Source organism: Apus apus, chromosome 2 (genome assembly GCF_020740795.1).
Source record: "Apus apus isolate bApuApu2 chromosome 2, bApuApu2.pri.cur, whole genome shotgun sequence".
In the NCBI taxonomy this organism is placed as follows: Eukaryota; Metazoa; Chordata; class Aves; order Apodiformes; family Apodidae; genus Apus; species Apus apus.
The window spans coordinates 53,269,181-53,292,383 of record NC_067283.1 but is presented as its reverse complement, the minus strand read 5'-3'; the positions used below and the strand labels follow the sequence as shown (position 1 = coordinate 53,292,383).

At 39.5% G+C, this 23,203-nt stretch overlaps 1 protein-coding gene across 6 annotated transcripts in view; it reads right to left on the bottom strand.

Annotated features, from left to right (window-relative positions):
* Positions 1-23,203, bottom strand: part of SUGCT (succinyl-CoA:glutarate-CoA transferase) — a 323,003-nt gene that overhangs the window by 18,313 nt on the left and 281,487 nt on the right. The window contains exon 14 of one of the 6 annotated variants that reach the window (XM_051610120.1): positions 22,002-22,243. The exons of the other annotated variants lie outside the window; for them this stretch is intronic. Coding sequence (XP_051466080.1) covers positions 22,197-22,243 — 47 coding nt within the window. The 3' untranslated portion in view covers positions 22,002-22,196. Of the gene's footprint in view, positions 1-22,001; positions 22,244-23,203 lie in introns of those variants that run through there. 6 annotated transcript variants of the gene reach the window in all.

The window sequence follows — 23,203 nt, the reverse complement described above, 5'->3', positions numbered from 1 at the left end:
AGAAAGACAGAAAGGAAAATCACATCATTTCTCATTAGTTTTAATTACGGCAATGGATGATTTCCTCGTTCTGTTTCTATGAAGGTATATTTTACAACTTGAAAAGTTTTTAACAAGATTCAGATCCCAGTTTTTAAAGTAAGCTTTGACTCTCACTATCCACCACATTTAATTAAAAGCCCATAAATAGTGCTCCTTCAAATAAAATATTTAGGACCAGATTCAACAAATATTTCAACCTACAAGCACAGCATAAAATCAATGTAAAGGATTGTTAAAGGATTTAAGAATGAACATATTTTGTTGAATCTGAGTTCTTTGTGATTTTCTGACCTTTTCAGATACAAGGTGCCTTTCTGAGAGGTTAAAACTCATAACCTAGGGAAGGTAAACAACTGATCACTTAAAATTCTTCGTTTTGATATTTCTTGATAAAAATTCCAATGAAGATACACAAATAATGTGCTATTTTCATCACAACCTAGCACCAATTTAACAATATCCTCTCAGGGAGAACTTAACAGTTACAGGAAAGCTCTTCAGAAGAGAAAGAAAAAGAAGGGGGAAAGGAGAGAGTAACTGTGAATGTGGGAAAATAAAGAAAGCACTATTAAACTTTTAGAAGAACTGCTTACTTTCACTCACATCTGAATTTTGATCCAGATATGTCAAAATCAATAGTGATAATACTGTGATCATATGGAAAAAATTCCTTGACTACACTATAACACTATAGCATGCGAATGGGAATACACTGAAATCAGCCACTTTCCAAGATTTGGAGATTTTAAATTAAATCATAGAAGCAGAGGAGTTTATTAGAAGACTGAACTGCAAGGTGTGATATTACCCTTTAGTGCAAATCAAATACTATGTTTGATATAGTAACACACTCTTTAGAATTGCTAAAAAAGAAGAAAAAAAGGGAAGAAAAACCCCACAGAAATATAACATGCTGTGCCGAAGAATAAATACTTGTAAAAAACAGTGTTTCTGATGTGATAAATTCACTATCAGTTCTTAGCCTTGCACTTCCAGTAAGACTGTATTTCACATTCGTTAGTGGTACAAATTTCAGAGTTTGGAGAAAAAATAAATTCCATTCCAGAAAATCTAGATTTCCATTTCAACCAGTTACACATGGATGAGCATCTTGCTTATACATACAGATATGCTGATGTTATATAGAGGCATATATGAAGTCACATCTTTGACATACTGAGTACAAATCTGATGTGGAACAACCATTGGATACAGAGGCATAAAATTCCAGCACTTTCACCATGCAACTTTGCACAAAGTAGTTATTCTGCCTGGTTGTGATCTAGGAAACCTTTTCAGGTCATGCTTAAATGCCCCAGTCTCATCAGCTGTAATACAGAGATAATGGAATTTGCTGACTGTAGCAATAGGACAAGGGGTAATGGCTTTAATCTGGAAGAAGGAAGATTTAGGCTAGACATTAGGAAGAAGTTCTTTACTATAAGGGTAATGAGACACTGGAACAGGTTGCATGGGGAAGCTGTGGATGCCCCATCCCTGAAAGTGTTCAAGGACAGGTGGGAAGGGGCTTTGAGCAACCATTGCAGTGGGGCTGGAACTAGATGATCTTTAAGGTCCCTTCCAAATGAAACCATTCTATGATTCTGTGATATCAGGAGACCTAAGTAACATACGCATGGAGACTGAAGCAGTAGAGTAGCAGCTACAGTGTCATAACCACTATAACTATTCAACTTTTCTTAGAACAACGATGCTAAACTTCTCTGATGCATGCCAATATGTCTGGCAGGAACAGATTTGAGAATTTTACACTTATGTGATGTACTCTAGGTGACCCTGCTCTGGCAGGGGGATGGGACTAGATGATCTTTCGAGGTCCCTTCCAACCCCTAGGATTCTGTGATTCTGTGATTCTCTGGACTGAGGAAAGGATGGGCCATTGATGCATAGGTTCTCCAGGACTACACCACATGAAACTCATTTATTGTGACCTTAAGGAAAATTTTCTTTGTTCCTATGAAACAAGGATAATAGTTTTTAAACTGAAGTATCTTAGGCAGTTAGGAGCTGTGTTTTCCAATTACATTTATGCAAAATAATTGAACGCTGGTATGAAATGTCAAACCTATTTTGTAATTTCATATGAGTTAAAGTAATTACTACTTGAGACAAAAATGAAACGGACTGCTATTATAATTGAAGGCTTACTGCAACACTAGCATGGACACATAACTTCTTTTCTTATTTAAAAGAGAAAAGCAAGGCTGCTTTTTCAGCTTCTATGACATTGCCCAGAAGGCATTAACCTTCTTTTGTAGAGACACACATCTAAGAGAAAATGGGACTGTTTTCAGTGGGTACCCATACCCATTGAAAGTGCTAAAATATTTAGAGACAAGAGAAACTGCTGTCCCTGTGATGCAGGTACCTACTAGACCAGAATGGAGTCCTTGAAGAGATTTTACACAAGTAGTCTACAACTGCTTTCAGATGGATATGATTTTAAAACTTTGAAAAAAGCCTTTTAGCAATTCAGATCTCAATACCAGTATTTTTGTCTGTCATACATGATGGACTCTGCCTTCAGGTGAAAAAGAGATCACGTTTATAAATGACCTAATAATCATATTTCAATTAAAACTTTTTTTCGCACAAGTTACTGCCATTGTCTCCGTTTCCTTTCAACGAACAGATGATAGATCCTGAAAAGGATCAAATACTTTGAAGTCTTCTTAAGGACATGATGTACAAAGGATGAGATTCTGAAAGTACATAAAATGAACCTTCATTTTAGCAGAGTGTGCCTTTAAGGCATTAGTAACAAATGCTAAAACACCAACAGGAAACTTCAAAATGTATTATGATTAGCTGTTCTAATTCTGTATACCACCCTGAGGAGTCTGAACACCCTGAAACCAAGGATCTCTCTCTACACAAGGAGAGACAAAAAATAATCGCATGGACTTTTAGGCAAGTAACTTCCAAGGGATTTGCTACAGCAATTTATTTGCAACAGGTTCGCTGCAATAACAACCTTTAACTGCAAGTACACAATGTCTTTTGCAAAATACTTCCACTTCATTTTCTATCAGAGGGCCATCAGTCCTTCATGCCAGGATTTCATAACATTAATAAATCTACTTTCATAATCCTTGCTGCTTTTACTGACAATTGTAATAAACTACAGGATGCAAAACTCTGGAAGCCTACTGGGATTTAGTTTCCTTTTTCTTTTTTTCCTTGACAAGCTTTACAGAGTAGCACTTCTGAGACATGCTCATGTGCTGTAAACCTAATCCTTAGCAATTTCCTCTTTTCTCAGATAACCCAAATATTTTATGAATAGTGAAGGATTTCCTTTATCAGCTGGTTTTTGGTGGTGTTTTGTTTGGGGAGGGGGGGTTGTAGTGGTTTTTTGTGGTTTGTTTTTTGTTTGTTTGTTTGTTTTTTGTATGTGAGTAGTTCTCAAGGAAATACACTTTGAAGCAATCTGATGTTCTCAGGCTGACACTCACACTTGATTACTGTGTTCTGCTTTGGGCCCCTCACTTCAAGAAAGACATGGAGCACACCCATAGAAGGGCAGCAAAGCTGGTGAAGGATCTGGAGACCAAATCTTATGAGGAGCAGCTGAGGGAACTGTGGTTGTTTTAGTCTGGATAAAAGGACTCTGAGGAGAGACCTTATCACTCCCTGCAGCTACGTGAAAGGAGTTAATAGCCAGGTGGCAGTTGGTCTCTTCTTCCAGATAACAAGTGATAGAACAAGAGGAAATGGCCTCAAGTTGTACCAGGGGAGGTTTAGATTGAGTATTAGGAAAAATTTCTTCACTGAAAGGGTTATCAGGCCTGGAACAGGTTGCCCAGGGAAGTGGTCAAGTCACCATTCCTGGAGGTATTTAAAACATGTGTGGGTGTGGTACTTAGGGACATGGTTTAGTGGTGGACTTGGCAGTGGGCTGGGTCAACAGTTGGACTTCATGATCTTAAATGTCTTTTCCAATCAAAAGAACTCCGTGATTCTATAATTCTATGAAGATACACTGCTAAGGAAGCATGTGAAAATTGACAAAGAAGGTGTCCTGGAGGTTAAAGGCAAAACAAGTGGTACAAGAACTGAAGCCAAAACTGATGGGACTCAAGACAAGGAAAGCCTTGTTTTTTCTAACCTCACTGCAGCAGGCATTTCACTGCAACTTTTGAATGCCCCTTCCTGTAAAAGATTTGCCTTTCTCCTACAGCAAATCACACATGGATTGATTTTTCACAGTTGATGAGCCAGTGAGGTCACACAGGCTTCTGATATCTTCTGCACTTAGTCCTCCCCAAAACATAGGTGCTGCCCACCATTCCATCTGTAAAAGAAGGCTGTGCCATATTCACAGAACAACCATGTGCAATTGCCTGTCTTTTTCAGCTGGGCCTGCATTTCTGTCTCCCTTCTCTAAATTGACCCCATCCCTTTTCTGCTGTAGTTTTAGTGGGCAAGTGTGTTAGCACGCGCACACACACACCCCCTACAGTGATATCAAGTACCCTTGCAGAAACAATTCCTCAATGCAAAAATTACTACAGCACTGATCAATCTTCTAAAAATCCTGATTTTTGCTGCAGAATGAGCAGTACAAGTAGAAGACAGCTCTTCATGTAAAAGCCAGCACACTGGTTCCTGTCACCTCCTGCTCCCCCACGTAATGGCTGCAATCACCACTCTGTGTCATCCTTCTGCTGCTGAGAGACACTCTTGATTTGCCTGGGAAGCGGGGAATAGAGCAATGTAAGCACAACTACTCTATTATTTCTTGTTTATTCTAAAAGGACCAATAAAGGGATAAACACAAATCTTGGCTGAAATAACTGTGAGGAAAAATGGTTGAGGATTTTTTTTGACATTTGGTCACCTCCAGGAAGTCTTAAGATAGTCTAAAACTCACTCCTCAGCAAGAAGAAAAACTGCTCAAAATTTCCTTATACTGACAAGCAACATTTAAGCAATTAATCAAATTGAAACAATTTTCATCTTGGTACACATCCAACTCTAAATCAAATATTACAGAAGCACAGAAAATCTCAAGAAAATGCCCCATGAGGCACAGAAAAACAATTAGCGGGCAAAAAGGGAGAAGTATTCAGCACACCCCTCACCCTAGAAGTCCAAGCCAATTACAGTAGAAATAGTCAGTGATTCAGCACAAAGGTTCCTTGGCAGACTAGTGAGGAAAAGGCAAAACTCCAGCTGGGTCACTCAGGAAAAAAAAAAAAAAAAAAAAAAAAGCTGTAGTGCATCATAAGGGCAGGATTTGAGTTTGCAGCCCTTAAAAAGGGGGACATTTAATTCAGTTCATGTCACTCCTAAAAGGACCTTCTTTGTTTATATTTGCTGCTCAAAAACACAAACCAAAGTTTCCATTCAAAGTGGTTTGTTATCATAGGGTCACACAGTTCTGCAACTATTAAGGGTCTCTCCCATTGCTCAACTCTCAGAATGATGCAGTTCCAGAGGGGCGGACTCTGACACTTCTGGGGAGGACAAAGTGCAACCCAAAATTTCACCATCAGGGATTCTGTCATGAGGTTTCCCAAAAGAAAGAGTGGGGTCAAAGAGAGGAGCTTCAGGTAATTGCTCTGGTCGCATGTTGAAGGAATCTTTAACTTAATTGGTAGAAGAAATAATCACAAAAGGAAGGTTGGAGTTTGTTTTTATTTTATTTATTTGTTTTCTAGCAGGGGAGCCAAAACTTTTATTATTGTCAGAGATGACACAGTACGAGAGACCTTCTGTCTGCCCAAGGCTGATCACTCTTCAGCTCTTGAGTGTACACGAACCATTCTTAAAATGAATCAGAGGAGAGATAGAGATTAGAAAAAAGATACTAAGATAAGATAGGGGAAGGAGCAAAAAAAAGCCGAGGAAGTATAGAGCTCTGGAGGCAAAAAAGGAGTTGAACTGTTGGAGCAGAAAATTATAGAGAAAGCAGGATGAGCAAGGGAGAGTTTAATGTTAAAAGTGATGAAAAGGTAACTGAGATGCTTATCAATGCTGCTGGAGCAAGAAGATGGTAGATACAAAGCAGAGACGTTACTTGCAGCTGAGGAAGTTCATATGATCGCAAGAATTTTTCATAATGTGCTCAGCCAGCTGTAGCTGACTCCATGAATAATGTGGTTATGAACACGGGTGAAAGAACTGAGCTAAGGGACATTGTGGTAGGAGCCAACAGCTGATTTGACAAAAGACAGCAAAAAAGAAAAAAAGCTAATTTGAATGGATTGTGTCTGAAAAAAGTCAGTTGTGCAGGCTTGAGCTTCACTGATGGACAGCATGATAAAGAAAAGGAAAGCAACTTCAAGATAGATTCTCAACTTCCTCTGCAATCAAAAGGCCTTGTCCAAGAAGAACAGCTTTTAGCAATGAAATTCTCTTGCAGAAAAAACTGCAGACAGTAAACCCCATATCCTTTAGGAATATTTAAAAAGCATACGTATGTATGATCTTATTTGCTGAGAAATAAGAAGATGAAGTTAAAATAAAAGCTTTTCCTGTATTTAAAAAAAAAACCAACAAACCTCCATGTCTTCTAACACTTATTATCATTATAGAAACACAACATACCACAATACAAATACTGCTCATGCAAAACTATTGTCCTTACAGTGATAGCAATGGTGCCAGAAGTGTGAGGTTCATAAATTTTACTGTACAGCTGGAAGAGTATGTGCATGTGTTACTGTTCCACAGCACTCATATAAAACATTTAGAAAATAATCATTTTAAGGGAATACTGTCAATTTTTAAATAACACTAGATCCTTTTTTTTTTTTTCCCATAGTATTGTTTCAGATAACATCTGGCAATACTATAATTGAAAGAAAACAAGGGATTTATTTCCTACTGTTCCAACACAGACTGCCTTCAGAAAGCAGGTTTCATGAGGACTTTCAGATGAGGTTGTGGAATCTCCATCCTTGGAGGTTTTAAAGTCTTGACCAGACAAAGCCCCAAGTGATCTGGTCTGAATTCAGTGCTGAGCCTGCTCTGACCAGTGGGATTCTCAGACGCACAATGTCCAATATAAACAATTTCAGTATTTCTCTTGTGATAGTCAATCTTAGCAATAGAGCCCTAGTCAAACAGTGTGTTCTTGACTCATTTAAGCATATAAGACTAAAGAAAATGTAAAAGTAAACCTAGCATTTGAACAACTTCACTTGATCAGGGAGTGAGAATGGGAAACTCAGTATCTGGCACAGGGAAATAGGGTGAAAGCTGACAAAAGCCAGCAGGAGGGCTTCATCAGTGTTACATCTTCTGTACGATTCAGCATTGCACTTATCTTTCCCCTGAAAGATTTTAAACCTGGTGCTGCGTAACTTTTAGTAAGATTCAGTCCTACTTGCAATGCATTAGATCAACTGACTAGGCTTCAAATTGACTTTTAAAATCAAATCTCTCATAAAGCTCTCCCTACTTTCATTAGGGGAAAATGTGAAACATGGCTTAAGGTTTTCTGAGGTGCCATGCAAAGATATTACCTTGAAGCTCAAAAGTTTTATGGTCTGCAGTCCTTTCCCCTTTGCATGGGAAAAATCAGAGTAGATAAAGCATTTTGCTAACAACAAACTCCGTGGTTCTGGAGACCTCCTGGAGGTACCTGTTTTGTCCTTGGTTGTATGGTTTAGGCCTGTTCTGACAGGCTGGTTTTCAATCAGGCCAGTAAGTAGTGCCTAAAAATCAATACCCACTTACGAAGCACCTCAAACCTGGCATGCAAAAATCACTTCTGAAAAACCCACCTTTTAAATATACTAAATATTTGCAAACCTGAGAAAAACAGAAAAATGTAAACCATAAAAAAAAAATATATAATTTTTCAGATTTTTTGACTGCCTATGGATTTACATTGCCCCTGCAATATGCCACAAGCATTAACTTTCAATTGGAAGCAAATGAGAACAATTCTCAGCCACCTCTTTCATAAAAACCTTTCAATCATTTGCAATGTTTTTTGACCAGTAAATAATAGAGCTGCTTCACAGAGCTATTTAAGTCATATTACTTACAGCTGGAGAAAAATGAGGAACAGCCATTTTCTAGGAAGGCCAAAAAATACGATACACTCATGCAAAGTAATTAGATTAGGGTATTTTTTTTTGGTGTGCTGTTGGTTTGAGAAGATAAAGGATAACCTTTTCAACTCATACTTTGCCTGGCATTGCATTTCTATTTTCAAATGAAAGATCATGAACGGGGAACTTCATGAGTGTTAATAGGTTTCAGCCCTAGCGCCAGTGAGCCCAGACTAAATACAGATGGAACTACTGAAATATTGCTGGAATTGGAATGTCCATGCTGAGCCTTTTAAAATAGCATTCAGTGGCACTTAGTTTTTTTCTTAATCACGTGGTGTCAAATTATACACCACTGTGCAAAGGCTTGTTAAACAGACTCCAGAGGAAGCATCTTCACAGATTTTTTTTTTATTATTATTTCTATTTTTTTTTAGCAGGGGCTTGGGGGAGAAGGTAAATCTGCAGCTTTGACTTTTTCCTACACAGTCTCACTGCTGTCCTGCACTGTGCACTGACCTTGGCAGTCCCAGTGGCTGCGATAATGACAGTACCCAGACATGTAGATAGCAGCTGGAGCAAGGACAAAGGTCCATTGCTCATGTTGGCACTGCACGCAGGACTCTTCCAACAGACATTTCAGCTACCTGCTTGTACCATTATTACTGGTTTTCAAATCCTGCATTTTGACCTGACACTTGCATTGGATGAAATCTGATCACTGCACAGCACGTCGCCACACAGCTTTCCCACAGGCAGTGGAGCCTTGTTAATAAACAAACAGGGCTACTCTCCAGTCATAGCCAATTCCTATGCTGCGGTGCTTGCAGAATCACCACCGAGGGGTTCAGGAAAAAGAAGAAAAGTTAAATATGGGAAGCAGAGTTAATCCATTGTATTCTGAACCTCCCGCCATTTTCCATCACTTTCTCATTAAGAAGTGGAACATTTTAAAGCATTTGCAGACTACATACTTAGTTTGAGTTATTGCTATTGTTTTTAATCTAGACAGAGGCTCAGCTGAACCAATAACTGCACAATTAGAAGAAAACAACCCTTAATTTGAAGAGTTTATATGATGAACTCATACTATTCAACTGCACAATAGTAGAGAGCCTCAAAAATACAGCAGAAGATATCAAAATACATTTTCTGAAACAAAATGCAGAATAAACAGATAAAAAATGATCAGATTTTCAGCATAATCCAAAGTCTAAGTTAAACTCCTATCAGACGGAACCTACTCTTTGCATCTCATACTATTCCCAAACACTTAGTTTTATGGGAGAGAGTTAAAGAATATATTGGCAAATTACCTGGCAGGTAACAGACAGACAACCAGCCTTTCTCTCCTGCACTTTTTAACTTCACTAATAGAAGCAACTCAGGAGTTTCTCAGAAACCAACTCTTCAAAGAGTAACTAAAATATTCTCAAGAAATTTGACCAAAGATGTGCGACCATTTGTTGTACGCTGACTAGCATTGCCTCTATGCTTCTTTATGCTCTTTATAGATTTGTTTCCTCCTGTGTTATACTTAAGATTACAAAGACCCTTCCACAGGGAAGGGTTTACTTTTTTACTCTATCTTATTTATGTTTAGGAAACAGAACATATGGGGATCTGATCTCCAAAGATACAAATTAACATTAATATATTTGGAACTTCTCTACCACAACTTACTTGTTCTATACAGAATTCAGTCTTCTAAGTTAACCTCCTCACTGATTTCATGTCAATAAACTATATTATCTAACTAGAAATGTTTCATATAACTGTATGTAAAAACAGTCAAAAGCTCTGAAAGGTCTAAGTCATGAGAAGAAAAAAACATTGGGGCTATTTATTGAGTTGTATGAACTAGCTGACACCTTACAAAGTCCATATTGCACCAACAACAGATAATCAGCTTTAGATCCTCTAGAAACTCATACCAAATTAAAAGTGCAAATTCATTAAACATCCTTATGTCTGAAGACATCAAAGGAGTAATGTTTTCCCCACTGTATCTTAAACTAAAGATTAAGGTGTTATTCCAAGAGCATGACAAGCCAGAAGTACAAGTTATGGGCCTCTCATTTAAACAGGAGACCATCTTTCTCTCATCAGGCAACCCAAATGTATGCAAGAAACTGCTGTGTAATAGTTAGAGTGAGCCTCAGTAATTCTGATCTCTGTGTATAAACAATGTATATAACTTAGTTAACAGTGCACATTGTATTTGCAACCTCAATTAATTGTTCGCCTAGTAACAATTTGGAGTATCAGGGGAAAATAATATCTCTCAGCTGTAGTGCTGGCTGTGGTTTTAGTTTGTTTTGCTTTTCCATTAGGAATCTGGTATTTGTGGCTGACATTTTTATTGCATTAATGGCAGGAAACAATATGAAAAGAATGCAGACAGAAGTGGAAAGCATTAAGAGAAACATTTAGACCAGTGCAGGGACATTCTAGTTGTGATGGTAAGAGACATGTAGTGGAAAAAAGGCCAGGTTCAATAAATGTTCAGGGAATGAGCTTCATACTTTAAATTGGAGTTTCAAGTCTAAAAAGCTGAAGAAATGCAAAAATGTTAATGAATGTTTGTTCTTTGTAGCACTGTGGTCCCTTCAGTTCTGCAAACTACAAAATACAGCAGCATGAGAAAGAAAGAAAAAAAAAAAAAAAAAGGCATAATCTAAGTTGTATCATCACACAGCTTCACTGAAAAGTCTGATTATTAAAAACTACCTAGGGCTAAATCTCCAATTTAAGGTGACATTGGCTGCATTAAGTTGTTTGTCTTTGCAAACACAGCTTGAGTTTCTGGCATTTGCAGTTAAAGGCTGAGGCATGATCAAAATTTGGGGTCAACGTGTCATGCTCAATTTGTTATTATAGAAAGAAGCACAGTATATTTGGTACTAATTGCATTTACTCATTACCATATTTACTTACATTAAAAAGCAACAACAAAAAAACAGCACTGTTTAGTTTCACTCAAATATCTAACAGATTTTGCCATTTGCAGGGAAACTGAATACATAAAAAAACTTATAAAATTTATATACAAGTGGAGATATATCTATCTTTGGCTTATTAAATAAGGACCAGATCTAACCACCAGTCAAGTTAACAGAAGACTTCCCCTTACACTTCAGCAGGCATTGGATTAAAGCATTGTTTTTTGGTGAGTCACAATTTGCTACAGCTGTCATTTTATCAGTCTTACTGTCCTTATTTTTGAGTTTCAGTGCATGCTTTCTTTTTATTTTGTGCTTTGGGGATTTTTAGTGGGCTGGGAAGGATGCCTTTTTCAGGGACTGATGTTTTAAAAACTGATTTTTGAAGGCAACTGAATGTGAAACGTATTGATCTAAATATAATGATCTCCACAGTTCAGCTGCAAAGGATTTGAGCTAAACTCTGTACAAGGACTACAGCTGGGTCCTACAAATGTTTGGTGTATGTGAGTAACTGTACATATTGACCAGTTCCATAGGTTCAACGGGACTACTCACTTCAGTAGTTACTGATGGACATGGGTGTTTGCAGGATCAAAGCCTCAGCAGGAATCAGAAAGAAAACATTTCCTTGGAGGGAGCTACCAAACTGAAAATGCACGAGGGGTAAGGAACAAAGAGATATTTCAAGATGAGGTACTGCACTGAGAACAGATGAGTCATGGAAAAGATGCTAAGTGATTCATTAATACCAGAAGCTTAGCCAATAAAGTATGCCCAAGTATGAAGCTAATGACTGTGCTTTTACAATACTACCAAACTATTTGCCTTTGTAAACTTAACATAGGAATAATTTTCTCCCATTTTGAAAATGTATTATGCAATTAGTTGTCACTTTCATAAACGGGATGCACGGCTGTGATAACGGTTGCTCAAAATACTGAGGACTTTACAGTTTTTGTTTTAAAAAAGAAAAACACTAGGAACTTCAAGTCCTGCCAATTTTTCCTCCCTGCCAAGTCCTATTAGCATAAATGAATGGTTTATTTTAAGAAATGCCTGATAAATTACTCTACACAATCAGTAATGAGGGTACTGTCAGCACAGGAGAATAATTTCCAAAATTTACTTGGCACAAATGAGTGCCTGACTAGCTCACAATCATGTTACATGGCCTGAGGCCCTGTTTTATTCCATAAATCTGTCTGACCTCTTCAGAGTGAAAATTAGTGGTTCTATAGAAAAGGTAGCTAGGCAAACCTGTTCTGTTTGTGCATTTTCTCCTTTAAAAACCCCCCACAAACACATTCAGACTATCTGTAGGACTATTTCTATAGCTTCATCATTTTTGGCAGACTGAAGCTGCCTCTTAAAATTATTGTCATAGGTTGTACATTAATATGACATATCTTTTCCTTATCACAAATTAAAAGAAAAAGACAAACATAAAGCCAAGAAGGATACAATGTCTTATGAAAAATGAGAGGCCATGAGCTTCCATCCTTCTTCGGTCAGTCTCTTAACATGAGTGTGTTATCTAACAGATAAATTCTCTTTCCTTTTTAGAACAGAGTTTCAAAAGCAGAGAGGAATCCCTTGGCATGGATTATTTTGTCAATTAGCAACTGAAGCCAATAATCATTCATCGCCTCTTCTAAATATTCCCTAGTAAAAGACCCTAAATACTTTACTCATCATTGCTATGGAATTTATTACATTAAAGCAGGGGGAAAAGCTTTCAAAGAAATCATTTAAGATTATAAGATTTTTTAAAAAGCCTAAGAAATAATTTATGCTCCCCTCTCCCATCACTGCAAATTATTGCCAACTGTCATTCCTTTTTTAAAAAACTTTATTATCAATGCGTTGTCCAGCCTGCTTTTACAAGCCCCAAATGACAGTTTTCCAACACTCCCTTGAAGACTGCTTGACCAGTTAAAAAGTTTTTTTATTAAAGTTTTCAGAATATCTCTAGCAGGGTTGGTTTACTCTCAGTTAGAATACTAGATCAGAATCTTCTGTGTCCCCTAGCAGGATACAAAAATGTATAATATAATTTTATCTGCACATACCTTGTGTATCATGTGCCAAGTTCTTCACATCTAACCATACTTTAATACACAGCTAAACACTCACATCCAAATACAATGTCTAACCCAATACGAGTACACAAGCAGGCTATATAAAGCACAGATGAAGAGAAAGGCTCCCACAAGTCTTGCAAAGTTTCATAGTAAAAGGATACACACCACCTGCCTCCCAAGAGGTCTGTCATGAATCCCGCTCTGCTTGTCCAGGCACAGCTGTGGGACTGTCAGGGCCATGTCGCCCTACCTGCCTTTCAACAACACAGCTCAGGGGCTGGAAAGCTGAGCAGATCACCCTGAGCTGTGGGAGAGCGCTGTGCAGACTGGCTTCGGGAGCTGAACAGACACACTGGTGGACAGATACGGAATACAAGTTCTCCGCACCCAAAGGTATCCGTCACTATTCAATCCAGGGTGGAAACAGAGGCCGGCACAAAGAGTGCGCTGGCAGTCACGGAACGTCAAGGTTTTTGTTCAACAAAAAGTGTTCGACAAAAAGTGTTCGACAAAGTGGTTTGATCCTGAGATAACTGTGAGTGATGAAACCACTCTCTAGCAAGGTTTGCAGGGATGGTTTCCTTTGTCTGGAAGAGGAATTTTAGCCCTGGTAAAGTTTGCAGCCGAAGAAACATATGTGAGTTAAGAAGGAGCCTAACGTTTCAGAAAAGCTTTTCTCTGCATAAGTGTAACTGTGTGAAACAACAAGAAAAGCTGTATTCAGAGACCCTAAAATCTCTCAAGCTTTCTCGCTTTTCCATATTAAGTTGATTCCAGGCAGCTGCCTAATGAAATGCTTGTTTCTCCAGAGTGGGGTTCTGAACATGAAACTTTACTTAACCTGCATGAAGCACATATCACATTTTTTCTTCCAGAAAGAGCACTGAGGACCAACAAAGCAAACCTGCCAGGTCAGACACCTCCCTGGAAGAAAGCTGCATCTCATCTCTTGGGCTCAGGACTTGATATCAGGAGGGAGAAATGTCTTCCGCTTTCAGGAGTTTATCCTGATGTTGCAAAGGGTACAAGGTGAAAGCAGAAACAAATGTGAAATGCCTCTAGGGATAAGGTTTTATTTTCTCTATGTGAGACTTGTTTAAACAGCTTACAAAGACACAGCGCAGGAATGGGGGGAACATCTACTCCACACCCGTGTTGCATTCTCCTGCAGCTACAGCTGCACGGTCACCAGTTGTGACAAGAGAACACCTTCAGAACAGCCTGCACAACAGTACTAATGAAACTCAATGAACCAATTGCCTTTGCCATGGCAATATGTATTTTTGGTTTATTTTTTCTTCAAGCACACTACGATAACTTTTGAAATAAATGAGATGTTGAGCTTCTGTTAGCACCGTGATTACACTAACTTCTTTTTAAATTTTTTTCTTCTTCCCTTGGTATTGCTAATTCACTTTGATTTTTATTTTGTTTGGGTACTGTCTTCAGATTTCACTCTGCTACTAACCTGTGCCTCTACATTTCAAGCAGATTTTTTGATGGCTGAGCCAGACCTGTTCACTTGCACAATACTATCAAATCATTGACCTCTTCCATTGATTTTAACTAATTTATTGCACTGTCTATTGTTTCCCTTTTGCACTGCAGACTTGGTGTAGCACTGTCAAGGAAAATTAGAAAGGGAGACAGTAGAGCGGCCCAGCCTTCCTACTGGAAAGGGTGATCAGACATTAGAATTAACTGCTGAGGGATGTGGTGGAGTCACCATCCCTGGAGGTGTTTAAGGAAAGACTGGATGTGGCACTTAGTGCAACAGTCTAGCTGATGTGGTGTTGTTGTCATAGGTTGGACTTGATGGTCTCAGAGGTCTTTTCCAGCCTCAATAATTCTGTGATTCTGTACTGTTCTTGTTAACAAGCTCTTCATTGCCAACTTGACTCTCCTGTTGCTCCTTGAGCATCCAGGCCAATGTTATTTATTCTGTGCTAAATTGTTTGAAATCTGATGCCAGGCATGTTTAGTTTTCAGACAGGGGCTGGTACTCCAGACCTTGGAACATATGCTTTTACATGTGCCCTAACTCCTGTCACAGTCTTTGTTCGTATGTCAGCCAGCAGCTACGGCACTAAGCTTGTCTGACCATCAGAACAAGGTTTGGTTTGGGGTTGGTTTTTTTTTTTTTGCTTTGCACTTTTACCAGGGCCAAAATATCGTGAAGATGTTCAGTCCCCTGTTATGAGTCAGAAGTCTGAGCAACTCAGACTGCACTTTCTTTGCTCCCATTTGGCTATACGTGCTTCATTGACAAACCGCCTGCCTCATTTCATACCTTCCTTTCCCATTTCAGGCTCCATGTAACACCCTCTAAGCCTTCTAGGATTGTTGTTCAGTCCCCTTCAAACAAAATCCTATTTTGCATGTAAAGCTCGTCCCTGACAGTAAAATGGAGTAACTTCCTATGGCAATAGTTCCTTCAGACTGCCATGATTGGTTCAGAAGCTGGTTTACTGCCTGCTTTTTAGATGATTGCCTGAAGCCTACTACTAGACATGCAAGTTTTGTTCCATAAAATCATGTCTATTGTATTCTGGAAGACATATCCTGTTCAGTTCATCTGTCACAGAAAGCAATTTTCCTGGGAAGTACCTTATTTTCATATCATACTGTTGAAGTTGTAAGAAACAAAACTGAGAATAAACCAAATGGTTTTATTCAGTTCCTTCTAAAGGATTTTTAGCAAACAAGATAGTTGATAACAGTGCTAGCTTGTGCAGAAAGTGAAAGTGGGACTCTGTTTCCTTTATATTTCTTGTGTTTGAGCAAATGTTCTGGGCTGTTGAGTTTGCATTAGCACTACTCCTAACCCTCCTTCAGAATAAAAAAAATGTTGCTTTAGCTATCCTGCAGAGTCTTAGGAGCAGTTCCTCCCTCCTGATTTCTGTTTTAAAGACCTCTGATTATTTAAAAAAAAAAAAAAAAAAAAAAAGTTTACTATCCCTAAAAATTATTGGACTCTTCATTTTGAGTGTTTTACTAATTGGACTGACTTTTCCAGAGCCTTGCTGCCATCTCTACAGATGTCAGCTAACAGAGATCAGTGCCATTTTTCTCATGTCTTCATTCAGTCTCATATTTTGGTTCTTACATAGTGACACTGACTCTCTCTTTTGTTAGATAATTAATTTTTAATAGCTCTGTCATCAGTTTCAAGCAACATGTCTGGGAATTGTTCCCAGCTTCAATTTACATTGGAACACCTTAGACACTGGGCCCAGGTTAAAAGTATTTACATTAGGTAATTATCTTCCAAAAGGTGTAGTCAGTATTGTCACACTGCTCATGGACTTATTTACCACAACATGGTAAAACTCAGTCTTAGCCTTAGAAACAGTGATGTTAAACAGATGATAGATTATACAGTCTATTGCCTGTTAGTGTTGATAAGCAGCAATTTATTTACAATTATACATTGAGTTACTTGGCTAAATGAAGATCCTCAGTTTACTCCAAATTTTCCTCAGCACTAATTAGGCATCTGAGCCATTCTCTGAAAATTTCATTGGCTATCATGACGTCATTTCTCAGTAGTGTTCTCAACTTGTTCTCATTACGCTGCCATTATGAACAAAACTGAATTTTAGTCATCTCACTGCATGTATATAGGGGCTTATTTCTGGCTTTCATTTTGTGTGTCTAGATACTTGAAATATGTCCTTACATTTTCTGAAAATGCTTGAGAAAGCTCAAGGTGACCACTCTCTTTCCACTACCATGCACAGGAAATTAAGATCTTGCACATGTAACATCACTTAATTTTCAGAATTCTTCTCTACAGGCTGCATTTGCTCTTTGACTTCAAGTACTTGCATAGGCATCATTAATATCTGATGCTAATCCCCCAGATTAAAGTTGTTACTAACCATCTTGGTAGGATTAGGCTGCTGATGACTTCACTATCCAACTGGAGTCAACTGATCAAGACCTGATAGAATAGTTTGTAAAATGAACAGAATGGGCCTGTGCAAGGCAGCCAGAAGACATCTTTCTTTTAACTGTAATTGCTGTGTTCTCCATCACTATTACAATTTTTTAGATTTCCCACATTTTTTATATTTTCCTAGTTGCAACATGCTGGACAGAGAGTATTGCTATGCTCTCTGCTTTTTACATGTCTTCCAGGGGTCTGACAGTTTTCTGTCTTCCAAACTGTTTCTCTCTGTACATACTTTGCACCATGACGCCTGCATTCCTGGTCAGTCTGTCTCTGTCCTGCACCCCAGGTTCCTTTAGTAGTACCCTGTGAACTTGTTTTGCACTATTAACACTGTTTTGATCCTTTTCCTAGATAGTTCAGCTGCCCTTGCCATTTGGAGAAATGTCTTGGTTTCTTTCAACAGCTTCTCCTGTATGCTGGAATCATTTGCCCCATACATGCTTCTGTCTCTCATTAAACAATCTTTTATGTCTCCAAAAGTACATGTGGATGCCAGAGTGTAAGACTGTAAGGCAGGCATCTATTCCCCTTCTATTTCTTGGGTTCAGATAAAAACACAGTCACATTCCTTCTAGGGTCACATTATATCAAATGCTTTTATCAGCTGCTACAGCATTTTAGGTATTATTAGTACCAACAATGTCTAGTTCACTTACGTTTTTCACTAGAAGCGATGGTAGAACTCTTGCCATATTTTTCTCATCTTTACCCTCCCCAGGCAATATCTCATTCGGTATATATTAGTGCTGTTATGCTTGAGTAAGGATTATTTGTGTGGAAATTACAGAATCACAGAATATTAGGGGCTGGAAGCGACCTCCGAAGATTATCGAATCCAACCCCCTGCTAGAGCAGGATCAAAAACTAGGGCAGATCACTCAGAGAGGCATCCAGACAGGTCTTGAAAGCCAGAGGAGGCTCCACAACCTCTCTGGGAAGCCTGTTCCAGTGCTCTGTAACCCTCACAGTAAAGTTCTTCCTCACGTTGAGGTGGAACATCCTGTGCTCGAGTTTGAATCCATTGCCCCTCATCCTATCAGAGGGCATCAGTTAAAAGAACCTCCCTCGATCTGCTGGACACAGTGCTCCTAATGCACCCCAAGACACCGCTGGCCTTCTTGGCCACAAGGGCACATTATTGTCCCATGGATAACTTGTTGTCTACCAGGACTCCAAGGTTCTTCTCTACGGAGCTGCTCTCTAGCAGATCACCTCCTAACTTGTACTGGTGCATTTTGTTGTTCCTTCCCAGGTGCAGGACTCTGCACTTGCTCTTGTTGAACCTCATAATATTCCTCTTTGCCCAGCTTTTCAGCCTGTCCAAATCTTGCTGAATGGTCACATAGCCTTCAGGTGAATCAGCCAATCCTTCCCAAAATTCAGCTTGCTTAGTTAAGTTACTGTCTCTCTTTAAAGCTCTTGTTTTAGTTGTCTTTCAGTAACACTTTATTCTTGCACTCTCTTTCACCTTGCTGGAATACTTGCTGTATCCCACTGTTCTTTACTGCATAAAAGGTAATAATACCACATTGGTAAAGTCCAGTGGTACCCTGCTGAATGACCTGCAGAGATCCTTCAGTTGCCATTAACATCCCAGCCACAAGCATATAAACTAGATCTTTCATGATTTCTCCAAATGTCTTTTTCCACTTCAGATCCGTGCTTCTCTCTGCCAGCTCTGTGTCTTGCTCAGCAAGGATATACTTGACAAGGCCAGAAAGTAAGAATCTAATTCATTTTGTTATACTGGTAAGGTAACAAAACACTGCATTAAACTGTGTGCCACACCACAACTTCTGCCTTCATTCCTTAGAGGCTGCCCATTCTCCCTTAAGAATGCAAGCATTCCAACTGTTTATTTTAATCTAGTAGCTGAGAAAAATGTATTAATACTTATACAAAGCACTGAACACTGACTGTAAGACAAACTGCAGAAGAACTTCTCCCCTGCAGCAATGAGAGTTCATTGAGGACCCTGAACACTGCAGCTAGAACCAAGGGGTGAAGCTAATGCACAATGTTACTGATTGGTGACAGCCTCTAGGACACGGAGAATAAAAGGAAGAGGGGTGGGGTGGTGGAAATCTCCAAAAGATTGCTTTCTTTTTCAGCTATTTGTGCATGAGCTATTCTGCCTGCCCTGTAATTTCTATGACCTCCAAGACTCCCTAGGATTATGAATACCTATTGTTGACTTCACTGGCAGAAAAACAAGAAACATCTGCCAGGCAAACCCAGTTTCTTAACCTCTGCTGTTCTTGGACACATAATGACTGTAGGAGAAAGAATAATGCATTTTGTCTCCATGAACCAGGCTGGACTGGACACTTTCATAGTTCAGGGAAGCATTCCCAGTGTACATCAGAGAACTGAGACACAAGAGAGATTTCACAAGGGCAGTCTTGTTCTCAGGTGCCCATCTCACATGGCCTGTGGAACATAACCAAAACACAAACGCTAGAATGGAAGGACAGAATTAAACTGATGAAAGAAAAAGTTTTTCCTTGCCATTAAATAATTTTGGAGGGAGCTGGGTGGACACACAGGCAAACAAAAGTTATGGGGAAAATGTAAATGAAGATGTCTTAAGATCAGAATAGCCTATGTTCACAGAATCATAGAATTATTGAGGCTGGAAAAGACCTCTGAGACCATCAAGTCCAGCCTATGACCTAACACCACCGCATCAGCTAGACCATGGCACTAAGTTCTACATCCAGGGATGGTGACTCCACCACGTCCCTCGGCAGTTCATTCCAATGTCTGATCACTCTTTCCATGAGGAAGTGCTTCCTAATATTCAACCTAAACCTCCCCTGGCACAGTGTCAGGCCATGCCCTCTTGTCCTGTCACTAGTTGCCTGGGAGAAAAGCCTGACCCCCACCTGACTACAACCTTACTTCAGGTAGTTAAAGAGAGTGATAAGATCCCCCCTGAGTCTCCTCTTCTCCAGGCTAAACAACCCCAGCTCCCTCAGCCTATCCCTATAAGATTTTCCCTCTAGTCCCTTCACCAGCCTTGTTGCTCTCCTCTGGACCAGGGGCAGGAATGACTCTTGCCCCTGAGGTCAATCAAGCCAAAGACTTTGGCCAATTTCATAAGCCCCTGAGATGGCTCTAGGTTGAGAAAGAGTAGGTTTTGGGCATCTCCTGGGAGGCGTGACCAGCCCTTGGTCAAGGAGGCAGGTCTTGCTCACATGCTCACAGAGTAGCCGACGGCCAGCTCTGCTGGGGTCAGGAAGGAATTTTGCCTCAGGGCAGATTGGCCCTGGTCCCCGGGGTTTTTCTGCCTTCCTCTGCAGCACTGAGCATGCCTGCTGCTCCTGCTCCATGAAGGTGGCCCTTGTGCCCCATATCCAGGGCAGAGCAGAGCAGGGGGAGGGAAGGGACCTGTAACTATCACCTAATCCAACTGCCTGACCACTTCAGGGCTGACCAAATGTTGAAGCGTGGTATTAAAGGCATTGTCCAAATGCCTCCTAAATACTGAGAGGCATGGGAGACATCTACTACCTCTCCAGGAGGCCTGTTCCAGGGTTTGACAGCACTTTCAGTCAAGAAGTGTTTCCTCAAGTCCAGTCCAAACCTCTCCTGACAGACTCAGCTTTGAGGAATTCCCACACATCCTGGCACAGGGTCCCAGGAAGAAGAGATCAGCACTTCCCTCTCCACGCCCCCTTCTGAGGAAGCTGTACTGAGGTTGCCCCTGAGCTTCCTTCTGTGCAGATCAGACAAACTCACCCACTCCTTAGAGGACATGCCTGCCAGCCCCCTCCCCAGCTTTGGTGCCCTCCTAGGGACACATTGAAGTACATTAACAGTCTTTTTAAATGGTGTGTCCCAGAATTGCACACAATACTCCAGGTGAGGCTGTACCAACACTAAAACCAGCAAGATTATCACCTCTTTGGACTAGCTGGTCAGGCTGTGTTTGTGCCCTCGTGGCTGCCAGAGCACACAGCTGGCTCCTGCTGAGCCTCCTGTCAGCCAGTGCCCCAAGAGCCCTTTCTGCAGGGCTGCTCTCAGGCCACTCATTTCCCAGTTCAGACTTGTGCCTGGCGTTACTCCATCCCAGGTGCAGAATCCAGCGTTTGTTCTTATTAAATTCCATGGCATTGATGACTGCCCAATGCTCCAAGCTATCCAGATCCCTCTGCAAGGCCTCGTGTCCCTCCTGAGTGTCCACAGCACCTCCCAGTTTAGTATCATCTGCAAACATCCTAACTGTGCATTCAACGCCTGCATCCAGATCACTGATACAAATATTGAACAGAATTGGCCCTAGAACTGAGCCCTGAGGAGCAGTGCTGATCACTGCTCACCAGGCAGATGTAGCCCTGTTCACTGCAACCTTTTGAGCCCTGCCCCAGAGCTAGTTCTTCACTCAGCACACTGTTAGTCTACATAATAAAGGAAGCAACTCTCAACACCTGTATGGATTATATTCCTTCATGTTAAATTAATTAATTCCTTCTAATCCAAAATTACAGGGTACATGGCACTCTGAACATGTCCTGCTGTACAGGACCTCCTTTAGTATACAATATAAGGAGGGCATGTGCCCATGTGACAGATGTCTGGGAGAAATTAGTTACTGCGGAAAATAATGCCAAAGAAACCTGGGTAGAAGTGGGGGCAATAACCTCTAATACACACAATTAGAAAACAAAATATGAAAAACTATAAATTTAAATTTACCTGCTCATTTACACAGACAAACTAAATTTCAGTATCATGTAGAAAACATAAACACAATACACAGCATATATAGCTTAAATCCATCTTTTAGGTCTATGAAGTAGGAATTTAGAGGAAAAACAAACTAGTAGGATATATTGTCTCATTTTTGTCAAATAGATTCAATAGCATTAGGAAATACAATTTATGTCATATCCCATATGGTTAGTGGTCACAGAAGAGTGTTAACTACACTGGTGAGTGCACATTTTTTTTTAATAATTTGCCTTTTTTCCTATTACATAGCTCTCTCTACAGCTACATGGCTCTGAATCCATTCAATCACTTTGGTTCTTTATTATACACTGAATGTTACCACTGGGAGAACACCACCGGTAAGTGAACTTTATATCCATTATATCTTCAAGTTCAGGACAAAATTGTTTTCTCTGCCAGCATGCCTCAGTCATTACATTTCACAGTTGCAATATTTAGGAAAGACTGGAAATATGAGACCTGTTGAAGAAGGCAACGTATAATCAAAAATCTTTTAAAGGCTGTTTGAGTTGTACACCAATTACATCTGCGCCCAGAAATTACTCCTGAATTAAGTATAATCACATTCCTGTCTGGACTGGTGTCTATGGCCCATAGGTATTACTACTTAAGCAGCTAAAAGCAGCAATGAAGTGGAAATCAGCTGTTACCCCAGCATGATAAGCAAACCACTACGCAGTCCTTCCTCCTCCAAATGGTGGTTCAAATTCCCTGGTCACTGTGAGCAGGATTAATTTCTTTTTACCAGATAGGAGGTGGTAATGATTACACTACTAAAATATAAAAGTAATTTTTGAACTACGAAATACTCTTCAGGTAGACACATTAAGCACTAGAAGAGAGAAATTTCCTAAATTATGATTGAGTTTTTGATCTTACCTCTTGACTTTTTAAAGAGCCTCTACAAATGGATCCTCTTAAGATCTCTGTGAAATTATCAGTCAATACACTAAAACGTGTACCATTAATTGGAAAGCTTAAATTTTGTCTTGCATATATTAGGTTCCATATTTTACAGTACATTTAAGTTGATTACTGATCATGACTTTTCATTAATTACCAATTCAGAAAAATTATATGACAAAGCTCTTCGAAACAGAAGTCAAGTCTTAAAAAAAAACAACACAAAAAACAAACAAACAAAACAAACAAACAAAAAAAAACCCCAGAACTCTTTTGCTGAGGACAACTTTCTAAGGCATTTATCTTCAACAATGTCATCACCACAAATCATCAGAGCATGTAAATATTCAAACACTTATTTATAAATAATGATTATTTTTTTCCTGTCTATGATGTCACACATTATAAGTACACATATATATACTGACTGCTCCAAGATGAGCAGGTAAAATATCAATATGATACAAGGACTTACCTTTCTTTTAACTTACAATACTTTCCTTCATACAACACTTA